Genomic DNA, 17,661 nt, shown 5'->3' on the forward strand with positions numbered 1-17,661 from the left:
AGGAAAGACAAAACCCTAGGAGACAGCTGCTGCCACTTGAATAGGGCATGCACCTGCTGGTGGTATTTCAGTCCCAGGGTTCCCTTTCCTCATTAGTAGGGCCCTACCAACTTCATGGTCCATTTTGGTCAATTTCACAGTCATAGGATTTTAAAAATCGTAAATTTCATGATTTCAGCTATTTAAATCTGAAATTTCACAGTGTTGTAATTATAGGGATCCTGACCCAAAAAGGAGTTGGGGGTGGCGGTCTCAAAGTTATTGTAGGGGGGTTGCGGTATTGCTTCCATTACTTCTGCGCTGCCTTCAATGCTGAGCAGCTGGAGAGCGGAGGCTGCTGGCTGGGAGACCAGTTCTGAAGGCAGAGCTACTGCCAGCAGTAGCACAGAATTAAGGATGGCCTGGTATGGTATTGTCACCCTTCCTTTTGCGCTGCTGCCTGCAGAGCTGGGCCCTCAGTTAGCAGCCGCCATTCTCTGGCGCCCAGCTCTGAAGGCAGCAGTGCAGAAGGAAGGGTGGCATGGTATGGTATTGCCACCCTTACTTCTCTGCTGCTGCTGGCAGGGCGCTGCCTTCAGAGCTGGACGCCCAGCCTACAGCCGCTGCTCTCCAGCTCTGTAGGCAGAACAGAAGTAAGGGTGGCAATACCACGACCCCCCTAAAATAATGTTGTGATCCCCCTACGGCTCCCTTTTGGGTCAGAACCCCCAATTTGAGAAATGCTGGTCTCCCCTGTGAAATCTGTATAGTAAAGGTAAAAGCACAAAAAAGACCAGATTTCACAGTCCCTGACGCGTTTTTCATAGCCATGAATTTGTAGTAGTAGGGCCCTACTCCTTAGTATCTTGGTCAGTGTTTGTACCTAGGCATGATTCATACGCATATATTCACAGCAGAGCTGTCTGCCCCATGTACACAGAAACCAACACAGCCTGAGGACAGTGTGGGTGCGGACTAAATCTTTTCCCCTCCCCTCTTGGGAAGGTGAAGTGAGCCCCTCAAACCAATAAAGGATGAGAATAATAATAAATAAAGGATGAGAAAAATTAACGAGTAGCATAGTCCAACCTCTCCCCTCCCCCTCATCTGTCCCTGCAGGCATTAAGCAAATTCCTCATCCCCCCCAGTGCAACAGATCACCCATGTTTCCACCCCAGGCACTGGAGCGTTGGCATCAGGCAGGCTCCCAACCTGTTTGGCAGAGATAGTTTCGTCATTGGAGCTGTTTTTCACAATGTCTCGGTAGGACATCTCCGAATTCCTCTTCTTCTGCAAGGCCCCAGAGAGACGCATCCACAGCTGGAGAATCGGGGACATGAAAAGAAAGGGTGAAGAGCGGTCAAAACGCAACCACAACAAACCGAGAAGTGAAAGCAACAGGAACTGGTCTCTCATTTCATACTCCCTGCTTCCCTTCCTCATGACTGTGCCCCAGGGCCTCACCTGAGGCCTCATGCTGTGTGGGATGCCAGCCAGCACCAGTGAGCGCAGCTTGTCCGAACCCGGCAGCGTGACCTCGATTTTGTCCCAGGTGAGGTCCCCCACGTCGTGGTTGTGCGTGAATTCCAGGTGGGCCTGCCACTTCAGCCTCTGCTGTGGCTCCTCCGTCAGCGGAATCCCCAGCAGCTTGCTGGAGTTCGGCTCAGCGCCATCTGCATCAGGAGACAGGAGAAGGCAGAGGTGGGAAGGAAACAGACAAGTAAGAAAGGGACTGGGCGGGGACCAGTGACAGACAGAAATGGAGAGATCTGTCTTCTGTATCTGAAAAAGCCAGACAAAAATATCTGAGCCTCTGCACTGGTGGCGGCGCTGGGGATTCAGATGCATGAGCCCTGCATCACAGCAATGACAGCCTGGGTTCAAACTGCGCTTGCCACCCAGCACAGCTTGTGTGGTCACAAGCAAACCACACTGAAACCCCAAGATATAGGAGGCTGGGACTCATATGTGCCTATTCAAAACGTGAGCCAGCCAAACAGCGGGTCATCGAAGTTAAATGAGAGCCTGGCAGCAGCTGCCCCACTGGGTTTTGTAACTTTGTATTTAATAAGGCTCTTTAATCTAATAGACAAAGGCACAGCGAGAGCCAATGGCTGGAAGCTGAAGCTAGATAAGTTCAGGCTAGAAATAAGGTGCAAAATTTTAACTGAGGTAAATTAACCATTGAAGAAACTTAATAAGGGAAGTCGGGAATTCACTGTTATTGGCATTCTTCACTCAAGACTGGCTTTCTAAAATATATGTTCTGGCTCAGCCATAGGACATGAGCTTGATGCAGGAATTGCAGGGGTGAGGTTCTGTGGCCTGTGTTATGCAGGAGGTTAGACTAGATGACCAGAATGGTCCCTCTGGCATTAATATCCATCAATCTATAATATGCTCTGGAGGAACAGGCACTCCCTTTGCCACACCCCTATACCCGTGTCACTGTCCCTGGGGTGCTTCCCAGTGCTCAGTGTGGCACTCAGCGCAAGTGTGCACACACACACACATGCACATAGAGCAGGGATACGCATACCCCTGGGAGTACGCAGAGGTCTTCCAGGGGGTACATCAACTCATCTAGATATTTGCCTAGTTTTACAACAGGCTACATAAAAGGCACCAGTGAAGGCAGTACAAACAAAAATTTCATACGGCTTGTTTATACTGCTCTATATACTATACACTGAAATGTAAGTATAAAATAAATCAACTGGAATATAAATATTGTAATTATATGGTAAAAATGAGAAAGTCAGCAATTTGTCAGTACTAGTGTGGCTGTGACACTTTTGTATTTTTATGTCTGATTTTGTAAGCAAGTAATTTTTAAGTGAGGTGAAACTCGGGGTACACAAGACAAACCTGACTCCTGAAAGGGGCACAGTAATCTGGAAAGGTTGAGAACCACTGACAGAGAACACAGCCTCCTCCTGCCCTTTCCAGGGGACTAATCTTGCCCAAATCAGTTTTCCCCTTTTCAGGGTACAGCAATGCAATGTGACGTCTCCTCATATGGCAACCAGGAATCTTCCCATTGCCAGACACTCCTTTTCTTTTCCTCCTCTTTAGCCACGGCAGCTGGCCCCCATTATTAATGCCCAGCTGCATGGGTTCTCCAGCCATTTTAACCCCTTTCTGTTTGGTCCTCCCTTCCTGCAAGGTGTGCAGCTAAAGCAGGTTGTTGGTTCTGCCCCTACTCAGGCACCCTTGGTCAAGCTGTGGGGGCTTTCCCCTCACCTGGACGGGTAGAATAGCCTATCGCAGTTGCCCACCTTGGGATGGGAACCAGAGGTGCTTTGATAGAAGGTTTGAAAGGTCACTGAGTTTGACTGCATCTGCTGTAGGTGCTCTGCATTGCACTGCTGAAAAGCTACAATGCTATTTACCGCAGCACATATTGCTCAGTGAATCGTAACAGCTGTACCTCCCCCTCCTGCAGCAACAATGCACCAGTGAAACACGCCTTCCCCGCCTCATGATGGCAAAGTTACACTGGGGTCACAGACTGTGCTGGGCCAGCGCTCCAGCATTTTAGATATCACTTTCCAAGAGGGCCAGCACTTTTAAAGCACATCCCTAAAAAAACTGGAGTCAGGATAGTGCTGGGAACTGAAGACATCACAGAGAGTGGAAGGGAGATCCTATCACATGAGGTACCATAGGGATAGAATGGGCCCAGAAGGAGGGTAGGGGCAGCCTTACCTTCCTTATCCACTCGGAAGCCGAATTCATCGTACCGGAATTCCGGCTGCTCCACCAACTCTTCTTTCTGGGGGCGTGAGAGGTAGAAAGTAGAGGTAGCATTGATTTCCATCATTTGGCCACTAGGTGGGGCACCTGCTTAGAGTGCCAGGCTGTGTCACACTGCCTAGGCCCCAGTAAGGGAGGAGCACTCCCAGCTCCTGGGATGCACACTCAGACCTTCATCCCCTCCTGAACACTGCTCTGTTCAACAGGCAAAATACGCTAGTCTAGCCCCGCTTCACAGTGAGGAAAGGGCTTTGGCTTCTCTTCAGTAGATTCTGCCTTGATTCCCCACCCATGTCGCTCTCCTCGGCTTCTCATTATGGAAAGGAGGCATACCATCCACTTGGGAGAGGCAGTGGATCTGGATCACTACTCTGAGATAATCCCTACGTGTATGGGAACTCCTGGGAATGCACCCTAACACAGCCCCCACATGGGTGGTCCTCTAAGACATGGTTAGTCCTTCATTATCCTGTGTGTGCACTCCTAGCACTGCCCCGCCAAGACCCCATCTACATTCCAGCCACCAATGCAACTGCACCAGTGCAAACAGTTGGGGTAGGCAGGCTAAGCTGGTGGAGCTTGCCCTGGTTTCAGTCAGAGGTTCTTTCAGCTCCACAGCACAAACACCAGTTTTCCTTGCTTATTCTAGAGCAGAGGTTCCCAAACTTTTCTTATTGCGTGTCCGCTTCCAGATCTACCAGCTGCCCGCGTGCCCCTACCCTTCTCATCACTGATACTTTGTGAGTTCTTCTTAACACTACCTGTCCTTAGCCATTTGTCCATATTTCACTGTTACATTCAGATATAGTTATAGTGCGACGTATACAACCAAAAACAAACCCCCTAAGTTCTGAGCTCAGTTAGACTGGACACTTGCTGGGCAAGTGAGCCCATGCTGTACGGTAATTGGAGGTGAGGGCTCTGTACATCAGCGTCTCTGGGTATCTGTGTTCTCATGGGTACATCTTGAAATAAATTAACTATCGTATTTTATATAACAAATTCACATAGAGTTTTAAAGCTTCAGCTGAGTAGCCTATTTTGAAAATGCAATAAATAAAATCCACCATTACACAATTACTCCCATGTACCCCCAGAGATGTTGCGTGTACCACCAGAGGTATGCGTACCACAGTTTGGAAACCCCTGCTCCAGGGGTTGGCACAGGTGCAGCTATGCTGGTGGCTGAAATCAGGGATAATCCCATGTGTAGACAAAGCCTAACCCACCCGACTCCTAACAACTGCCCACATGTGCACTCCTAACACTGCCACTCTTGCATCCTCCCACAGCACAAACTGGCATCAGTCAGTCAGTGCACCCCTAACAAAGCTCCCCATGTGTGTTCTCCCCAAGGCACACAGGTAGCCCCACAGATATACATACTCTTTCACTGCACGAGTCTCTGAGAAACGGGCTCAGAGGCCCATCCCACTAGGCTCTGTGACTCACTTGCCTTTAACAAACATTACTGGCAGGTTACAAAGCTCTACACTCATCCCTTAAACCAGAGCATGTGGGGGAGGGGGGGGGAGAGAGAGGAGAGAGGTTAATTTCTCCTACAGTGCGTTAGCCCACACAGGGCTATGGAACCCATGACTGACCGGTGGATGGTTAGAAAGACCCTTCTCTGCATCGTAAAATGCAGCCACAGAGTTGCAAAAGAGCAGGGAAAGGATCCACAGAGGTTTCTTCAGGCTCTGGGTGTCCCCTTGGCTCTGTTCAGCAGAGGCTGCACTCACTACCCAACACTTAGTTTAACAGCAAGTTCCAGCTGTTTGCAGCTGCAAACACACAGAATTTCAATGTCAGCTCATTGCTTAGAACAGTTTTTTGGGGACAGAGAAAGTCTGCACCTTCCCTGCAGCATTAAGAGTCCAGTAAGCCAGCAGCAGCACTTCACATTTATTACTCTACCAATGAAGAGAAAAAAAGCAGACAAACTGTGTTCTGTCCCCTCTCCCCACTGTACCTGGGTGTACTTTGCCAGGATCTCCTGTGGCCAGATGCTGGGGGTGAGAGCTGAGAAGGGGCCCCCAGAGGAGGGGGTGTGGTTTCCTAAATACAAAGGGATCAACACACACAATAATTAAGAACACGGAGCAGCTTAGCAGATATTAACTAACACCTAATACTGACAGCCAACAAATTCAGTGAGATGTCAGGTGGCTACAATGGCATCTTGGTATTTATACAGCTCTCATCACCTTAGTAACTGTGCTACCGTGCCCAAGGAAGCAAACAGGATCAGCTTATGTTTCTGTAGCATCTTTCATCCCTCGGGAACTCCAAATAGTAAGTGTCACTCCCACTAAAAGGAAGCACCTTTAGAATGGAACTCGAAGCAAACTTTTTATACCAGCACGTCAGACACTGTAATGACTAAGTAAAGGTGCACAAGCGCAAGATCAGGTACCCTAGGGATAATGGAGAGAGTGTTCAGGGAAGTGAAATGATCATGTCTCATTGTGATTTTAGGGCTCATCTGAAACATAACTAAACAGCATTCCCATGTGCCACATCGGAGCATTCGTTCAATCTTCATGGAGCAACGACTACCACCTGCTGAGTCACCAGTCCCAACTCCCACCGCACCTGGCGTTTCCTGGAGCTTTGCCATCCAGACCCAGTTTAACTTGTGAGCTGAATGACATCTACATAGCCCCCAAATCTGTCTCCTCCAAGAGGCGGCAGCTCCACTAGAACTGAGGGGTTGGGATAAATCTACCCTCCTCTCAGAGCTTGTAGTGGGAGTTCAAACAGCGGTGGCTGAAACTGCAGTTACAGTAAAAACAAAAAACCTCAAGTCAGATTTAGTCCCGTTCCATAGCTCATTTAAAAGAAAAAGGAGCCAAGTTCGCTAATCAGACTCAACCCCCTGCTCTGTTCAGTCGGGAGCATCACAGCTCTGGGCAAGTGGTTTGCACTGCTGCAGTCGTCCAGCAGCACCTCCACCACGGATGGATGGCACCAAAGGAACTGTTGTGAGGACAGTAAAAGTGAGATGGGGAAGGGCTGCGAATGTGGGGTGAGAGAATCTAAGACTGTCCCTGCTGGATACAGGCCTGGTCTACACCTAAAAGTTAGGTCAACATAGCTATGGCGCCCAGAATGCACACCCCTGAGTGCTGTGTCTGTGCTGACACAGCTAGGTCCATGGAAGAATTCTTCTGTTGATCTAGCTACTTCTGCTCGGAGAGGTGGATTTTCGCAGATGGCACTAAGCTGGGGGGAGAGGTAGATACGCTGGAGGTAGGGATAGGGTCCAGAATGACCAAATTGGAGGATTGCACCAAAAGAAATGTGATGAGGTTCAACAAGGACAAGTGCAGAGTCCTGCACTTAGGACGGAAGAATCCCATGCACTGCTACAGGCTGGGGACCGACTGGCTAAGCGGTAGTTCTGCAGAAAAGGGCCTGGGGATTACAGTGGACAAAAAGCTGGATATGAGTCAACAGCGTGCCCTTGTTGTTGCCAAGAAGGCTAACGGCATATTGGGCTGTATTAGTAGATTGAGGGAAGTGATTATTCCCCTCTATTCGGCACTGGTGAGGCCACATCAGGAGTATCGCGTCCACTTTTGGGGCCCCCCCTACAGAAAGGATGTGGACAAATTGGAGAGAGTCCAGCGGAGGGCAATGAAAATGATTAGGAGGCTGGGGTACATGACTTATGAGGAGAGGCTGAGGGCACTGGACTTATTTAGTCTGCAGAAGAGAAGAGTGAGGGGGGATTTGATAGCAGCCTTCAACTACCTGAAGGGGGGTTCCAAAGAGGATGGAGCTTGGCTGTTCTCAGGGGTGGCAGATGACAGAACAAGGAGCAATGGTCTCAAGTTGCAGTGGGGGAGGTCTAGGTTGGATAAGAGGAAAAACTATTTCACTAGGAGGGTGGTGAAGCACTGGAAAAGGTTACCTAGGGAGGTGGTGGAATCTCCATCCTTAGAGGTTTTTAAGGCCCAGTTTGACAAAGCCCTGGCTGGGATGATTTAGTTGGTGTTGGTCCTGCTTTGAGCAGGGGGTTGGACTAGATGATCTCATGAGGTCTCTTCCAACCCTAATCGTCTATGATTACTTACCGCAACAAAAAACCCTTCAGTCGCTGTGGAAAGAGCCTACACTACAGCAGTGTAGATGTGCCACTGTCACGCCTGGAGTGTAGACATGGTCATAGTTTACTAAGGCTTGGACTGAAAGGATCAGATGACCAAGGCTTAACCACCCCTCAGCCTCCTTCCCACCCCAGGCTGATCAGCTGGTAGTTGGAGCAAAGCGGGAGAGAACTTCCACTACACATCTCTGAACAAAGCTTTTTCCTCTTTTTGACTTCATACAACATCAAATCCACCATGAGGGAAAGATCCTGGATAGGAACAGAGCTGAGCAAAGTGGTGATGAGGATGCATGAAGCAGAATAGATTTCAGCCTCTCTCCCTCTATGTCCCATGGCTGGGGCAGCTTCTGCAGGGCTCCGTGTGGCATGGCGGGGAGAATTGGACTAATACCAATTGAACATGGGCAGGATCATTTGGGGGAAAGGAAGAGGCATTTGGTCTCCCAACCAAAGCAGCACATTAAAATAAATTAATTTCTCTGGTTACTGACCTCTAACTGGAGGTTCTTCGAGGTGTGCGACCCCTATCTGTATTCCACTGTGGGTTTATGTATGCACACCATGCGCTCTGAGCCAGAGAACTTGAAAGCAGTGTCCATTGGTCCATGCATGCGCCATGGCTCACTTTGTGCCTCCGACAGAGGGGCTAAAGCATGGGGCAGACCGAGCATCTGTCCAGTTTCTTCTCTAGTGCAAATCAGATCCGAAGCAGAGGGGAAGGAGGACAGGTTGTGGAATATAGATAGGGACCACACATCTCAAAGAACCTCCAGTTACAGGTAAGTAACCTCCCCTTCTTCGAGTGATGGTCCCTATTGTTTTCCATTGTGGGTGACTGACAAGCAGTACTTAAGTAGGAGAAGGGTGTGAGGAGGCAGACAGTAGGGCTGAGTAAAGGATCCCCGTCCCAAAGGAAGCATCAGCAGAGGAGTCCTGTACCAGGGTGTAATGTCTCACAAATGTGTGAACAGAGCCCCAAGATTCTGGATCTGGGAGAGCAAAAACATCCGGTGGAGCAGTAAGGGATTCCGTTCTCCCGGTGTAAAAGGGGTTCTATCTGTCCAAGCTGCTGGAGCCAGAGGAGATTGTTTTACTTTTGAGGAAGATGGTGCCATGGATAGGCGAAGTTGGTGATAATCAGTCTTAGTCAGTGCCAGCAGATCCTGGGGCTTGGGAGGTGCCCAGGATGACAGTACTGACCGATCGCGGTCCAGTACTGATGTAGCCCAATGTTTATGGGCTTTCTTCTCGTGCATCTGGAACTCAGGACATACTAAGTTCCCTTAGGCCAAGCTGATGGGCTTGCTCCGAGCCGAATCCGACTTCTTTGAAGTGGATTTAGAAAAAGACTTACTCTCATGCTTATGAGAGTTTCTTTGATTCCTGACAAGCTTCCACCAGATTTGGACTTTGCAGCAGGAGGCGTACTCCTTGCTGAATAAGGCTGATGTATGGGAGGGTTCCTTACCCTCATTCTGATTGAGGACGCATGGTCTTCTCCATGAGGTGTTTCCAAAGACAAAGTTCCCACCTTTCTTGGATATGATTGGGGAATGACCGGCAGATACTGCAATTCAGTGCAACGTGAGCTTCCCCAAGGCAGTACAGGCAGTGCTGGTGGTCACTGCTGACTGAGAAGGATTGCAGACGGGAAGCGCAGAGTTTGAAGCCCAGAGTCTTGGGCGTAGTCCACTACCCACATGGGCTACAGGGAGGTGAACGTTTCCCCCTCGAAAAGAGTCTAACACCAACATCTATAAAAACACTAAAGTATAAAACTGTATAAGCTGCTAAAAACTATTAACAATGTTAGATCTAAATCTTATTTTGTAAGCTAACGCCAAAGCTATGAACACAGAGAGGTTCTGACCCAGACCATATGGCAGTAAGCAGGAACAGGAGATGTGGCTGGTCTGCCACACCCTTTATCCCGTTGGTCGGAGGCATGAGGTTAGCCAGGGCGCATGCACGCACCAACGGACATTACTTTCAGATTCTCTGACTCCAGGCGCATGCATAAACCCACAATGGAATACAACAGGGACCATCACTCGAAGGAGAAATGGTTCCTTGAGACAATAACTTACCAGCAGCAGTTCATGTGAAAAAGAACAAACAGGCTCTTTCAATAGAGCTTTATTGTTGCTGGCCCTCCCCTCAGACATAGGCAGGAAAATATGCTCCAAGGCCTGGCATCCTCTGCTTACCTGACATGGTGCTGGAGGAGTGTGCGTGATGAAGGGCGGCGTGTATCTCTAGGCGTGCTGCCCTCCAAAAAGTCTTAGGTCACTGCTCTGCTACAAGAAAAAAAAAATAAGGTAGAAAAAACAGAAGTGTTCATGAGAGTATTCATTCAACATCTGGGGTCAACTGTGTCCCAGATGCTCCTAATGAACAACCCCCCAATAATTTTCCACAGGAAGATGAAATCCCCTCAACCCAAGACCTATCCACATGGCCTGGGGGAAATTCCTTTCTGACCTGAGTGACAAAGGGACACAACCAAGGGTAAAATGATCTCTTTACACCATCCTTGTGATACTAAAATCATGTCAGATTTAAAGGGAAAATAACATCAAAAATCAAGTTGCCTCTCACCATAGAAGCTGTTTGCTTAATTTTACAACACACTCAGGATCCTGCATTTAATGGTGGGCACTAGGAAAACATGACCTGGAAGGAATTCAGAGCATGATTCAAGACTGGAGGGAACGCCGCTAACCGTACACCAGGAATTACAGGGAAAGCTTTAGAATATCTGCACAATACAAAGGGTGTAAACCTTGAGGCTGTAGAGGAATTGTTCTGAGTGGTACAAGGGGATATAACTAGGAGTAATAAGAGAGAGAGAGAAACATTTCATAAGAGTGAGGTCTATTAAGCTGTGGAATAGTCACCCAAGGGATGAAGTCGGAGTCTCACCACTCAGCATAGTCTGAGGCCTGGTCTACACTACAAAGTTAGGTTGACGTAAGCCACCTTCTGTTGACCGAATAATGCATGTTTCTACACTTAAATTTGTCTCCCACCTATCTAAGTGCTCTGTTATGCCAACACAGTAACACCAGCTCTCAGAGCAGAGGTCAACGCAGCACAAGGGTAGACACCACATTACCTATGTCGACCCTAACAGTCCTCCCGCAGCTGTCCACAATGCCCAATGCTGACCGCTCTGGTCACAACTGTTAACTCCACTGCCCAGAGGTTACATTGACTGGAAGGGTCCCCTGCCCCCACTTAAAGCCCTGTGAATTTTTGAAAAGCCTTTTCCTGATTGCCCAGCTTGATGAGCACACCCAGCAGCTCTCCACTGTTGAGTGCAACTGCCCATGCCAGCTACACGCTCCAGATGCGCTCCTGCCTGAGTAGACAGGGAATACTGGAGTTCCTGAGCCAGTGGGGAGAAGAGGCTGTGCAGGCACAGCTCCGATCCAGACGAAGAAACACTGACATCTACAAGCAGATTGCTCGGGGGATGCAGGAGAAGGGGTTCGACAGGGACCAGCAGGCATACCAGAAAGCCAGGGAAGCCAACAGTCAATCTGGTGCTAAGCCCCAGACCTGCTGCTTTTATAAAGAGCCGCATGCCATACTTAGCAGAGACCCCACCGCCACCCATCACACCACGGTGGATGCCTCTGAAGAGCCAGAGTAACAAGCCCAGTGGATTTTCCCACACCAAAATTACTTCCCACTGACTCGTAATAATCCAGCATGGCAAATTTCCACAGCATGACCGCCACTTGCTTCTCCACTGTCAGTACAGCTCTCAGTTTGATATTCCTGTGTTGGATGGCTGGAGTGGCTCGGCATATAGATCCAGAAATGTGGCCTTGTGCATCCAAAAGTTCTGCAGGCACTGCTCATCATCCCAAACCTGCATTACAAAGCAATCCCACCAGCCATGGCTTGTTTCTTAGGTTCAGAAGCAGCTGCTCCATGAATGCCACCAAACTGGTTCTCGCTACGTTCCACAGCAAACTGACCATGAGGAAATCATAATGTTTCCCACAGTTCTTCTTCTGGCTCTGCAAATACCAGAGGATTGTGTGTCTTGTGCTTGCAATGCTCATGACAATAGTGCAGAGCTGTGCCGGCTCCATGCTTCTGTCAGAGATGGTGGACAGTGACAAGTCCTGCGCGGATTCATGGGAAATTTAAAATAGCTGCGGAAATTACAGGATAGAGCTATTATGGGATGGAGAACATCACATTATGGGAAATTGACTCCTTGCTCTCAGTCACCCCTGCGCAACTTACTTCTGCCCCACCATGAGTTACCAAAACTACCCAAAAGACAGCGTGCTGAATGGTAGCAGGATGCATACTGGGATACCTATCTCTGGTGCATTGCACTGTGCTTGGACACAACCTCTCCTGGTGCATACAAGCAGCACTGATGCATACAGCCAAGTATGCATGTGCACAAGTGATATACTGACTGCAGCGGCTGTATGCCAATGTAACTTGGGTCAGCAAAACTTTATAGTGTAGACACGGCCTAAGATGAACTGGGCCCTGCACAGGAGAACACACTGTAGGGAACAATCCTGACTGGCTGGAAGATGGTCTCTTCTATCAGCTCAGACAGTGAAGCCAGACTATTTGGCTTCATTTCTCAGCTCTCTAGCATGTGCAGGTTTGTAGAGGGTTTGCCAGGACTGCAGGAAAGATTTCACTCCAGAAATAGACTTGTTACATTGAATTTAAAAAAAAGTCATACCATTAGTTGTCAGGTTTTATAAAACTTTTTTGTATAAAAGCCCACTAAAATCTAGATTTGGGACTTTAAATTGTTTAAAAGCATCCCAGGTTATACCAGACTCCCAAACACAGACTTGGTCCATTAAGACTCATGTCTTCAGCACCTGCTGAACTCCAATGGCAAGTGACAAACATCACTGGAACGATAACGGTTCAGGATCCCTAGCTGGGCAGCGTGTAGGCCATTGATACAGAGTGGAAAGCAGATGTTTGAGAACATATATGACAATGCTCCTTCCTTCCTTATCTGAACAGCTGTCTAAATGGGATCAGATGGCATGACCATTGAGTAGCTCAGAATCAAATTTAGCAGCAGAACTTCACCTACTGAACCTACCTATATTGGTTATTTCCACCACCTGTAGTGAGAAAAACCTATCAACTTCTCTCTCAGGAGCAGAACTTGTTTGGAACTTATGCACAGCACTTGTCCATGCTGTCCTCAATTGCTTCCCACATGTAGTTGTTAAACCCCCTGAATTCTGCCTTGCATCCCTCTTCCCCTTTCAGTGCTGGGTCTTTCCTGAGCAGCTAAAAGGAAAACTATGCAGTAACTATGCAATGTGAATAAGCCACCACCAAAAACTGAGCTTAGAACCTCCAAACTCATTTTACTCGTGAGCTTTAGCAGCATCCAAACCTGGCAGATAGGTTTGGTTAGGAGCTTTCCACAGGGGCTACTTCTCCCCCTCTCATGCCGCATTTTGACACTGCCTTTTAAAGGTTGCTACCACCGTGTCTTAGGTGATTGGGCCCCGGGTGTAGAGCCACATCCTACCCTTTGCTAAGGTGACCATATTTCCCAAAGAGAAAACGGGCACCCCCAGCTGCTCGCCCAAGGGGTCCCTGCCCCATGCTGTTGCCCATCGCTGGAACCCTGCACTTCTCCCCCTCCCCCCACGCAAGGCTGTTGCCTGGTCGCTGGAACCCTGCGGGGGCCCACATGCTGGAACGCTGCCCCCTCCCCCCAGCCCCGCCTCCCCCGCGGGGACTGGCATCTCTGCAGTCACCTCCTCTGCACTGCATCCCACCTTTTTTTTTCCAAAAGTGGGCACTTGTCCTGTTTAGTTTTGCCAACTGATCAAGTCAGCAAGAGCAAACGGGACAAATGCCCACTTTTGGAAAAAAAAAAAAAAAAATCGGGACGGCCAGGACAGAGCTTAAAAAAAAAAAAAAAAGGGACTTATCCCAGCCAAAACGGGACATATGGTCACCTTACCCTTTGCACAGGCAGCTTCACTGAAGCCAATTAGAGGTGCAGAGGGGTTAGGTCATGGTGGAATTTGGCTCCTCGCCCTACTTGTTTTTCTGAGTCCCTTTAGGTTTCTTTAGACTCCCTGGTATTACACTGTGGTTTACGTTACATTCACTCTGAATCACTGACCAGCGCCTCAAGCACCTGAGTGGGGAGCATTTTACAATGCTGCTGTTCTCTGTCCCAGACTCTGCACAGCCCAACCTGTGCGCAAAGCCCCAGGGCACACAGCCCGTCAGCTGCATGTTAACGAGGGGCGAGCCCAGTGGGTTGGGCACAGCTGTGGAGGAGAAAGTGAACTGAAGCCAAGTTAATTATCCAGCCTGCTAGGAAATGAAGGGAGGAGGGAGAGGCCTGCTGCTGTGGGTTCCTTCCTCATCACAGTGCAGCCACACAGGAACACAGCACCTTTCCTTGCCCACTCGGTCACAACAGCCCTGTCTAACAGTGTCCCCTCTCCCTAGGGTGACCAGACAGCAAATGTGAAAAATCGGGACAGGGGGTGGGAGAGGGGGTAATAGGAGCCTATATAAGAAAAAGACCCAAAAATCGGGACTGTCCCTATAAAATCGGGACATCTGGTCACCCTACCTCTCCCCGCCAATTGCTTGATCACCACACCCGCTCCTCCTGCCTGCACCCCTCCCTAAACATGGGCCGGATAGTAAGGCACTGAACTTGGTGGGCAGGTTTCTCCTGACTTCAGTTGCTATGGAAACCTTCCTGAAAGCAGTCATCTGGGACCTGCCTGAGAGAGAGACAGCCCTGCTGCTGGCCTGTCATTGCCAGGGGCGTGAGAGGCCAGAGTGGAGGTGGATGAATCATGCCAGGAAAGCAGGAAGGTGCCATCAGCTGCTGCACAGGGAGACAGTGAATTGGAACCCGTCCAAGGATCCAAGCGTCTCACCATGAAAGTGCCAAAGCCATACCACAATAGCCCTCTGACTCCCCACCTTGGTGGGGCAAAGATTTCTCCACACCAGCGGCTCTCAAGGGGGGCGTCCAGCATTGTCTTGGGAGGACAACTCCACTCCCTAAGTACAGCTGCTCATCTGATCCATCTCAAGTAGCTGCTAGGGGCACCCTTAAACTATTTGCCTGATCTTGATGAATCCTAGCAGTAGTATTATTACGAAAAAACATTCATAGCACGAAGCTGCTTTAGACATTAAAACATGAATTCAGTTCACTCCCTGCCCCAGCTCCAGTAAAATGTCACAGGGAACTGGGGAAAAGGATTCTGGGGCACATCAAGGGCTCAGTGGGGAGTGGGTACATGCTGGAGGAGAAAGGTCAAGGTCAATGTGTTCTACACATTCCCTGTGGCCCCATACCACAACTGCACTCCCTTGACTGACCGATGTCGGGCCAAAGCAGCCCTCACCTCTTCCAAGGAGACAGTCTGTACACTCCCCACCCCCAAGGAACTTCCAGCTGATACAAAACCAGGAGGTGCAATTTTAAATGGATTTCAGAGATGGACAGAAAGCCAAGGAAGGGGACAGGATGAACCAGTTAGAGTGACAGTGGATGAATTGTGAGACAGACTGTTAAGAAGCCGGTGAAGATAACATAGGATGAGGGTCCCTCATTTCCAAGAGCACGGGGATTATACCATTTGAGCACCGTGGAGTCCCCTGCATTATACAGCGAAGTAATAGGATATTGAAAATACAGAGGATCTTACTGGAAAATTCCAGTTACAGGAAAAGTGCTGTGATGAATTACCTTAAAAAAAAAAAAAAGAGAGAGAGAGAAAATGTTATGGCTGCAAGGTCAGCATCCCAAAGTTAGGGTATTGTCTGTATAACCTTAACTCTGCCCCCTGCGTTATGACAGTCCTTACATGATTGCATGCTATTTCTCATGTAGGCTTGACTGTCAGTAGTGCTGAACACCCACAATTCTAACTGCAGCCAGTGGGAACTGTAGGTGATTAACATGTCTGAAAATCTGTCCCATACAATTTTTTCTATTACCCCAAATACACATTTCCTCTTGTAGTGACACCACTGCTCTGTATACCAGGTCCATAAAATAATTTCTATACACAACGGGTAGTGAACAAAGCAAGAGCTCTTGCAGCGCTTGTTCAAAATGCACACATTCAATATTGCAGCTAAGTTAGCCATGCAATTCGCACAATGCACTCTTCCCACAGCCACAACACGGCAAGGAGCGCTAAGAAATTATATCCGTGGAAGTGCAAGCTTTCAAACCCTCAGAACTCTCTCAAATCAAACCCAGTTTTTACCTAACATTCTCTGTCCCATTTGAGAACAATTTCCATGCAAAAAGTCAATTTCCAGTGTCTAGACATTCTGGTGCTACAGCTACTATCACCAGAAGACCAACACAAAAAAACCACAACATACGGCAAGAATATCAGCAGATATAGTTAAATACTATGGAAGTCCCCTGTGATGTTTTCGGGAACATCCACACCAGTAGTGTTCTGTCACAGCCTGCCCTGTAACCTTGAGTGCCTTTATGCTGTCCAGTTTTGGTTCAGAGCCCTGACACCAGTAGCCTGCCCACAAGCACAAAAGGTACATCTACATTGAAAAAAAACCCAATACCCCCACACCTATAGCAGCAAGTCTCAGTGCCCGGGTCAACTGACTTGCAGGGCTCACACTGCAGGGCTCACAATCCTGCTTGGGTTGGAGCCTGGGCTCTGAAACCTGGTGAGAGGGGTGGTTCTCAGAGCTGGGGCTCCAGCCCAGTGGTAACACCTGCACTGCTATTGTGAGTCCCACAGCGAGAGCACAAATCAGTTGACCTGGGCTTTGAGACTCACTGATGCGGAAATATTTTGCAGCGTAGATATACTCAAATTCTCACCCTGGTTTCCACCAGCCTAGTTACACCTTGCAGGGTGACGCCAACAGCACTACCAGTCCTGTGTCTCCCCAGATCCAGCCACCCTGAGTTCTTAACTACCAGACACTTGGGACTTTTCCCCTCTGGTTCATCTCCCCCGAAGGTGTGAAACTAATCCCCAGCTGGCAGCTTGCTTTGGCATATGCTCTCCACACAGTCTGCACACCAGAGACATGCTTGAGGCAAAAAATAAACAAAAGGTGTATTTAATAGAAATATCATATTCAAGAAATGGAAGTCGTGCGGGAGAGCAAACATACACAAATTACACTGAAAACAAACAAAGGTGCAACTTCAGGCTTTATACTTTTGAATTAGATAAAAATACCTTTTCTAATACAAGTTACCTATTGCTCCACTGTTTCCCAGCGTACCCAGTCCCAGAAGATCCAGATTTCATGGACAATACCTGCCAAGTGACTGTCCCTCACGTCAAACCCTTCACTTTTTAAGAAGTTTTCAGGTTTCTTTTCTTCTTTAGTCACTATTGATATTCCAAGCGGGAAAAACTCCCTCGTTTCTTAGGCCTTGTCTACACTGCCACTTACAGCACTGAAACTTTCTTCGCTCAGGGATGTGAAAGAACACCCCCCTGAGCGATGCAAGTTTCAGCGCTGTAAAGTGCGACTACACAGCCACATTAAAGCACTGCCGCGGCAGCGCTTTAACGTTGGCTGTGTAGACTAGCCCGTAGTTTTCCAAGACTGGTGTTTTCTTTTCAGTTTCAGGTTGTTTCAATGTTTTCCCATTAACTTTAATGGTCCATCATTTGTCTTTTCCTGGGTTGTACAATTCTAGGTGCTTGGAGCTAGTCTCATCTGGTTGGGGAGGCAGCCCCTTCCCTGCCTGACTGCCCCACTGCGAGATGGAGCTGAATGTTGCAACACAAATTATGAAAAGTTTTATATAT

At 48.6% G+C, this 17,661-nt stretch overlaps 1 protein-coding gene across 1 annotated transcript in view; it reads right to left on the minus strand.

Moving 5' to 3' along the window:
* Positions 1-1,101: 1,101 nt before the first annotated feature.
* The window catches only part of JRK (Jrk helix-turn-helix protein), a 19,468-nt gene continuing 2,908 nt past the window's right edge, over positions 1,102-17,661 (minus strand). Inside the window, exons 2-5 of the mRNA XM_065405374.1 lie at positions 5,708-5,793; positions 3,688-3,754; positions 1,444-1,652; positions 1,102-1,299 (exon numbers count right to left, since the gene is read on the minus strand). Of these exons, the coding sequence (XP_065261446.1) occupies positions 1,102-1,299; positions 1,444-1,652; positions 3,688-3,754; positions 5,708-5,793 (560 nt within the window). The remainder of the gene's footprint in view (positions 1,300-1,443; positions 1,653-3,687; positions 3,755-5,707; positions 5,794-17,661) is intronic.

This window comes from Emys orbicularis, chromosome 1 (genome assembly GCF_028017835.1).
Source record: "Emys orbicularis isolate rEmyOrb1 chromosome 1, rEmyOrb1.hap1, whole genome shotgun sequence".
In the NCBI taxonomy this organism is placed as follows: domain Eukaryota; kingdom Metazoa; phylum Chordata; order Testudines; family Emydidae; genus Emys; species Emys orbicularis.